The 8,020-nt window shown below is 37.0% G+C and overlaps 1 protein-coding gene across 1 annotated transcript; it reads right to left on the bottom strand.

The window, feature by feature from the left end:
• Positions 1–1,573: 1,573 nt before the first annotated feature.
• LOC107602046 (drebrin-like protein B) lies at positions 1,574–7,257 on the bottom strand. Its single transcript, XM_016294433.1, has 15 exons — positions 7,011–7,257; positions 6,611–6,666; positions 6,378–6,490; positions 5,935–6,009; positions 5,691–5,837; positions 5,516–5,593; positions 5,274–5,425; positions 4,658–4,712; positions 4,487–4,561; positions 3,424–3,532; positions 2,647–2,823; positions 2,497–2,559; positions 2,306–2,418; positions 2,079–2,163; positions 1,574–1,900 (listed from the first exon to the last, which is right to left on the bottom strand). The coding sequence occupies exons 1-15, from the start codon at positions 7,091–7,093 to the stop codon at positions 1,764–1,766; spliced, it is 1,518 nt and encodes a 505-aa protein (XP_016149919.1). The 5' UTR covers positions 7,094–7,257; the 3' UTR covers positions 1,574–1,763.
• Positions 7,258–8,020: the final 763 nt, after the last annotated feature.

The following is an 8,020-nucleotide window of genomic DNA, read 5'->3' as shown; positions in this document are numbered from 1 at the left end:
CTGTATGTCAGTTAGTGGATTAAAGGCAGGGTATGTGATTTTTCAAAAACGCTTTAGAAAACTTGTAGCCAATCAGCAATAAGGGGCGTGTCTACTCGTGATGTGGAGGAGGGAGCTTTCAGTGCATGGGACGGGGACATGGAGCCAAGCGAGATGGCGGATAAAAAACAAAAGAGGAAAACGTCTGCAGAACGATAAGGCAGGAGGTAGTACCCGTGTAAATATCGGATCAGCTTTCCAGCGCTGGAGAGAACTCAAGGAGCGGAGGCCTGCGATCGGACGCCGAGGTTGCTTTGTTTCTTCTCAATAGGTGTGTCTACAACAGCTAAAGTCGGCCTACACTGGACGCGATCAAACGACCGTTGAAAAGCATTTGAAATTTGTGTCAGCACGTCATAAATAGAACCCGGCAGCAGTTTTCTGTCGGGGATTTGTTGCGCCGCGCCACTCTTGTCCGGTGTAGACACGGTGTAGCATTGGTTTTGCTTTGTTTCACAGAACTAATCGTTGCCTGGGTTGCGTATGTATATGTGGGGCGGAGCTATCAAAATAGGGGCAAGACCCTTTTGGGGTGGGGGCGTGTTTGTTTTGGTGATTTCAAATATCAACATTGGCTACCAGAAATCACTTACTCTGCCTTTAAGTCAAATTATGAGTTTTGTTGTGATAACAAAAGAGATGACCATGATTACTTTTTTTGTTTTGACATTTCATGGTTTTGGTAAGTATTTTGGGTTACACTTTATTTCAAGGTGTCCTTGTTATTGTGTAATTATGCATGTAAGTACTGAGTAAATATTAATTAACTACATGTACTTACTATATGGTTAGGGTTAGCATTAGGGTTTGGCGTAGGGTTACTTCCTTGCATGTAATTTTGTATAATTAATTGTTGTTATAATAGTAAATACATGTAACGTGTAACAAGGACACCTTAAAATAAAGTGTTACCTATTTTGTACAAGCTACCTTGTAAATACCATACATTCATATGGAAATAATTCAGTACTCCTACTTTTTAATAACTAATTTATCACTTACTCTGCCTTTAAGTCAAATTATGAGTTTTGTTGTGATAACAAAAGAGATGACCATGATTACTTTTTTTGTTTTGACATTTCATGGTTTTGGTAAGTATTTTGGGTTACACTTTATTTCAAGGTGTCCTTGTTATTGTGTAATTATGCATGTAAGTACTGAGTAAATATTAATTAACTACATGTACTTACTATATGGTTAGGGTTAGCATTAGGGTTTGGCGTAGGGTTACTTCCTTGCATGTAATTTTGTATAATTAATTGTTGTTATAATAGTAAATACATGTAACGTGTAACAAGGACACCTTCAAATAAAGTGTTACCTATTTTGTACAAGCTACCTTGTAAATACCATACATTCATATGGAAATAATTCAGTACTCCTACTTTTTAATAACTAATTTGATTCAAAACGGTAGTTACCATGGTAAATGTGTGTGAGGAAAGTAATTAATACGTTTTGGGTGAGAATGCATGTGTTTTCAGGATTCTAAGTATAGGAATATGGGAATATTTTCATTTATTACAATGCCGGAGTTTATTTTCTGTGTTTTGTTTGACTGGCATATTTGAATCAACATGAAAAGAACATAAAACTTTTATTGAACATTATTTGGATAAAGTAAGAAAGCAGATTTTCCAAGCACCCAGTAACATCATCAAAGCACACTAACGAACCACAATCATTTTGTCAAATGATATTGCATCTGACTGGTTACTGAAGACTTAAAGAAGCTCAACATAATTAGCAGGAAACATTCCGTAGTGACCGTCAGGACTGTAACCTCTCCACCAGCCCTCATCTATCATCTCGATCCCTGTGATAATATCATCCGGGTCAAAGGTGATCTCTGTGTCATCCACTAAATGGGAAACAAAGAAGAAAATACAATGCATGAACTGATGCTTTTATTACCACATCTTCACTGTCTACTCAATTAGATAATATTTAGATTAATTCAACTTTTAAATATTTATATATGATTAATTTATGATAAAAATGAAATATCGTAGATAATACATTAGAATTAAACCACTCACAAGCTTGGTAGTCATATATTGCTCTTGCGCAGATGTTCTGGTTTTCGCCTGTCTCCTCTTCTTCACCAGCATGGGTTTGGAAAACCTACAAATAATACAATAATGGTATTTATGTGACACCAAAATCTACAGTACATAATATTTTATACCCTATTACCTAATACTACACCTATTACTACAGAAAAATATGCCCAAATAAGGTTTGGATGACATGACAAGGTACCAACCTGGTTAACGTTCTCATAGAGACTTTCATGTGAGGGGACGTCCGTGTAGATGTCGTTTACATCATAACTTTGCTGCTTCCCAGCATCAGGGCTCGATCCCTCCTCATCTGAATCTGCACACAGTAAATAAGATTTCAAGCATAAATATAACACTGACTGACGTTAATAAGCATTATAGAGAGAAAACATACTATCCCATTCATCTTCAGAACCCTCGGCTTGTTCAGATACAAATGGATCATCAGAGAAGGGGTCTGAAAGACAGAAATAAAGCAGCTTATTACTTAACTGATATATAACGTCAAACCACAGAAACAAAAGGGATTGCTGCTTTTATTCACCTTCCTTTTCGACTGGGAAAGCAGTAGTTTCGCACACAGGAGAGACTGGAGCTGGTACATGTGAAACCGAGGCGGCTGCCGCAGGGCAAGCTGGAGGTAAGTGCTGAGACCTGCTTTCATTGGGAGGGTTTTCTGCACTTACTGCTTGCTGGGATAAAAATGGGCTTCTCAACTGACCTGAGGGAAAAGACATGAATTTCTGAATTTTGGGATAAAAGGCTTGGGACTGTGCGCATGTTTTATATATGAGGTTTGTTGGAAGTTGATGAATTGTTGGACAGGGGTTTTCTTTACCTGGACGGATGGCTGAAGAAGTTGTTGCACTGTTGGCCAAACTTCTCTCCTTCTGCATGAACAGCTCCCTGGGATTGATGGAACGCTGAGAGATGATTGATGCTGCCTCCTGAAAAAGGTAGAATATGCTATTTTTAATGTATTTTTATTTCTTACTTACTGTTTAACATACAATAGAGGAAAACACTAGGATTCCGGAAGTAAAATCCCATTTATTTTCTCCTTAAAGAACTTGTTTTTTAGGTACATGTGAAACCGAGGCGGCTGCCGCAGGGCAAGCTGGAGGTAAGTGCTGAGACCTGCTTTCATTGGGAGGGTTTTCTGCACTTACTGCTTGCTGGGATAAAAATGGGCTTCTCAACTGACCTGAGGGAAAAGACATGAATTTCTGAATTTTGGGATAAAAGGCTTGGGACTGTGCGCATGTTTTATATATGAGGTTTGTTGGAAGTTGATGAATTGTTGGACAGGGGTTTTCTTTACCTGGACGGATGGCTGAAGAAGTTGTTGCACTGTTGGCCAAACTTCTCTCCTTCTGCATGAACAGCTCCCTGGGATTGATGGAACGCTGAGAGATGATTGATGCTGCCTCCTGAAAAAGGTAGAATATGCTATTTTTAATGTATTTTTATTTCTTACTTACTCTTCAACATACAATAGAGGAAAACACTAGGATTCCGGAAGTAAAATCCCATTTATTTTCTCCTTAAAGAACTTGTTTTTTAATGATAATGTGTAAATCCTCCAAGACATACCTGCCTTGAGCACCAATTGATTATATACACTACTGTTCAAAGTTTTTTTTTTTTTGTGAAAGAAATTAATACTTTAATTCAGCAAGGATGCGAAAAAATTCATCAAAAGTGACAGTAAAGACATTTATAATTATTTCTATTTTAAATAAAAGCTGTTCTTTTTAACTTTCTATTCATCAAAGAATCCTGAAAAAAGGTATCGTGGTTTGAATGCACTACAAAAAAAACATGATTTGAATGTACTACAATAATATTTAGCAGCACAGCTGTTTAAATGTTTCTTGAGCAGCAAATCAGCATATTAGAATGATTTAGAATGAATAAATTACATTTTAGAAATATTAAAATTCCATTATTTTAAATTGTAATAATATTTCAGAATATTACTGTTTTTACTGTACTTTCATTATATATTATCAAATAAATACATGATAAGCATAACCATTTTGCATAAAAATCTAAAATATATTGTTTTTAAACATACAACCTGCCACAATAAGTCAATATTTTTACATTATATAATTGTTTTATATTTTATTACATAATTCACATTGCTTTGTGGAAAGTGTATTTCGTTTGATCATATAAAAATGGTCTCATATACTTTTAACTTTAACCCAGGGATTCATCTCTGAGGTTTTGTACGTGGCTTAGAACTCTATCCTAAAGATTGTTTTTTAATCTCTATGGAGAAAAACAATGGGAAATATACTTTGAGATCCAAGGACACTGTCAGTGTGGGTGCTCACTGTTGTGCTGTATTTATTTTGACTCATCAAAAGTGAACTCACATTGGCCTTCTGCACAGACTCAGATCGCAGTATTCCTGCTTTGACAGGAGACTGGTGTTCCTTCTGCTCTTTCCCCTGAACAACAAATGAGGCAATCAAGAGTGACTAACATGATATATTAAATATGATTTTATAATTTTCATATGTATTGAAGGAAAGTCATCATTTTACCCATTTTCTCTGCTCCTGTTCTTTATTCTCTGCCTCTTGTTTCTTTTCAAACTGCCTGTGAGACACCAAGTAGGACGTTATTAAACAGACACATATGGCCAAAGCAACTTTACAACTATATACACTGCCATTCAAAAGTTTGAGGACAGTAAGAGATTTTTTTTATGTTTTTGAAAGAGCTCTCTTATGCTCAGTAAGGCTGCATTTATTTGATCAAGTACACTTTAAAATAACTGTTTTCTATTTCACTATAACTTTAAAATGTAGTTTATTCCTGTGACGCAAAGCTACATTTTCAGCATCATTACGCCAGTTTTCAGTGTCACATGATCTTTAAGAAATCATACTAATATGCTCAAGAAACATTGATTATTATCATCAATGTTGAAAACTTGTTGAAAATAATTTTTTGATGATTCACTGAAAGTTCAAAAGAACAGCATTATTTGAAAAACAAACCTTTTGTAACATTAAAAAGGTCTTTGCTGTCACTTTTGATCAAATCAATGTGTCCTAGCTGATTAAGAGTATAAATATATTTCTGGTCCCAAACTTTTGAATGGTAGTGTACATACTGTTTTGATGATATGAATAGGACAGACATGAAATCACTCGCCTCTGTTGGTCGATCTCTTTCTCTTTCTCCCTCCGACTTCGTTCTCGTTCGTCTGCCTCTCGAGCATCCCATTCGTTCCGTTCTTTCTCCAGACGCTGCCTCTCCTCATGTGCCTTCCTGCGCTCCTCCTGCCGGCGAGTCTTTTCATCTTGCTGATAAAGGAGATGGAAGAGAACATGTCAAGACAACAAAGACCAGATGAGGAGATAAAAGCATTGTGTTTTGCCGTAGCGGTTCCTTACCTCAGCCTTAGCCCAGAAGTTGTCTCTGTCCGTACTTTGGATTTCATCTGAAGCACTGACCTTTTTATAAACAGCACCCTGTGGGAACAAAGACATTGGAATAGGAAGGCAAACATGCAGACATTCAAAGCCTCTATAAATATGAGGTATGGACATAATTCATCGCCTCACTCACCACACGTCCAGGAGGGTCACAATTATTGTTCTGCTTTGATTCTTTGTGGATGTTGTAGTTGACGCCCGAGCCCTTGGCCACCTTCTCCATGATGGCAGCAGGTTCAACATCATCATCTGATCGGGCGTTGATGGTCACATGGGCACCCTTTCATAAGATACACATTTAAAATGAGGAATTGGTTGTGAATGAAATTACTTGACCCTAATGTAACTACAAAATGAAAGCTGCATCTTACACTCACCCTCAGAAAATTGGCCATTGAATGAACGTGATTGGCACAAACACCCTTTCTAACATCCTTGACTCCCTCGCCAGTCTGAAACCAAATAATAGTATAAAGATGATTTGTAAAATATAAGTTGAGAGAGGGATAGTTCCATATGAATCAAGTGGTTTAATCCAAGTTATGCAAAGAGATACTGTCGCGTTATAGGTTTTATATGATCAAAACCTATTTTTTATGGTGCCTTTATGACCTTTCTGGATCTTTATTTTAGTTCCCTGGGATTTCAACCGAAGGGCAGAAACTATTCAGGTTTCTTTTAAATCTTAATTTGTGTTTTGAAGATTACCCAAAAGTCTGGAACATGAGGTTGACAGAATTTGTATTTTTTCACTTTACATAATAAAGTAGGCTAGTTCTCATCAGTACATTTGGTTTTGGACATTTTTGTCAGTTCGTACCCAGTTGATGAGCACAAACTTGGGAACTCCAGAGCTGGGGTCCAACACTTTACAGAAGGCGTACATGATTCTGCCGCTGTTCAGTTCCTCCACCATTTCTTCAAGCCCACCATCTAAAACACACAAGCGTTTGTAATTGTATACTCATCAAATAGGACAAAAAAGAATGACATCACTCTTTTGGCACTCTTACCTGCATTCTTTAAGATCTTATTTGAAACAAATTCACTCACCTCCCTTCCCTGCAAACCGAATGTCATTACTGTTCCCTTCATAGGTGAACAACACCCTATAATCAACAAATACAGTTTATTTGTATGCAGGATCCTTCTGTTACAAAATGATTGAAGATTACAAAGACAACACAAGACAACAAACATCTATAACGTGCAAAAATCATCTACAGATTACACATTAAGCAACAAATAATTCCCTTTTGAGCACGAGTTATGTAATAGGCTATACCTGGATTTCTTGAGAAGCAATTTGCATGTTATGTTAAAGAGAAATACCTCATTTGAAGCTACATTATATAATTACGTTCAAATGTCTCAGTCTTAGAAAATATCATTCATTCATCCATTTTCGACAGCAGACTATGTTGTAGTATGATGATTTATGTAGCTATCTTACCAGTTTGTGGCCGTTCTCCCGTTCACCACATCATTATAAGCGTCTGTGAGCGCGGGTCCGTTTTTACTCAAGTTTACTGCCATAGTGGGTCATGAAACTTGCACAAACTTTTAATGGAGATATAATCATAACACTGTCTTCCTCTTTCCGCGAACCGTCTTCTGCCGTTTAAAAAAAGCACCTGTCCCGTGAAATCTGGTTCAGCGAGTTTTGGGGGAATTGAAACGAGGAAGAGAGAGAACGTGCATTTTCCATGCAGTCAAATATCCCTTCAATATTTGTTAAGGAAACAAATATAGAAAACACGATATGTTGTTAGACGAAATATATTACGGAGAAAATGTTTCTGTCATTCTACCGATCAATATATTAGCATTGGGAATCATTTCAGGGAATCGGTTTGTTCGGACAGTTTTCATTGAATCAGTTCAAATGATTCACCAATACGTTTTAGTTAAAAGTATTGCACGCGCGCCATATTGTTTCATTTTTATTTATTTTTGTGTGTGTGTCAAGTTGTGATATTGTTCGCCCATTAGCCTGTTCTTAACAGTATGAGCAGCAGTGTTGTTCAGACTTCACAGCTTTACCGTTAAAACCAAAAGTAATTCCGCAAAGAATCGTTTGGACTGAATCACTGTTCAAAAGAACCATTTGTTCGCGAATCGCAAGTTAGTAGCTATTATTGATCAGTCTAAGGGCGGGCCGTACGCCACACGGCGACTAGTTGGACTAGTAAAATAGCATTTTTTGCAAGCACTTTAAAGGCTAAACATAATGCAATGTTTCAGCCTTGCTTCAGAGTTTGTATAGACTGACAGACCAAGAGAAAATGAACCATCTCTGAACTACAAGTGAAACATTCATTCAAGCTTCCTGCAAAAGTGAATTTAGTGCCCAAATGCAACATATTTTGCAAGTTATACTGTGCTGCATTCTGGAGAGATTCTGCATAGAAAAATGCTCTCTGATCTTGTCAGGTGATCTCCAAACTCATCAGGCAGTGTAGG

The sequence above is a fragment of the Sinocyclocheilus grahami genome, unplaced genomic scaffold (genome assembly GCF_001515645.1).
Source record: "Sinocyclocheilus grahami isolate Dianchi unplaced genomic scaffold, SAMN03320097.WGS_v1.1 scaffold318.1, whole genome shotgun sequence".
Classification (NCBI taxonomy): domain Eukaryota; kingdom Metazoa; phylum Chordata; class Actinopteri; order Cypriniformes; family Cyprinidae; genus Sinocyclocheilus; species Sinocyclocheilus grahami.
The sequence above is the reverse complement of the archived record's forward strand: the minus strand, read 5'-3'. Positions and strand labels throughout refer to the sequence as shown.

Bases quoted from the DNA above. Each gene is read 5' to 3' on its own strand.
- LOC107602046 (XM_016294433.1), bottom strand. From the start codon at position 7,093: ATGGCAGTAAACTTGAGTAAAAACGGACCCGCGCTCACAGACGCTTAT. The intron at 6,010-6,377 runs GTACGAACTGAC...ATTTGGTTTCAG, and splicing joins AGTTTGTGCTCATCAACTGG to ACTGGCGAGGGAGTCAAGGA. The intron at 5,594-5,690 runs GTGAGTGAGGCG...TTGTTCCCACAG, and splicing joins GTGACCCTCCTGGACGTGTG to GGTGCTGTTTATAAAAAGGT.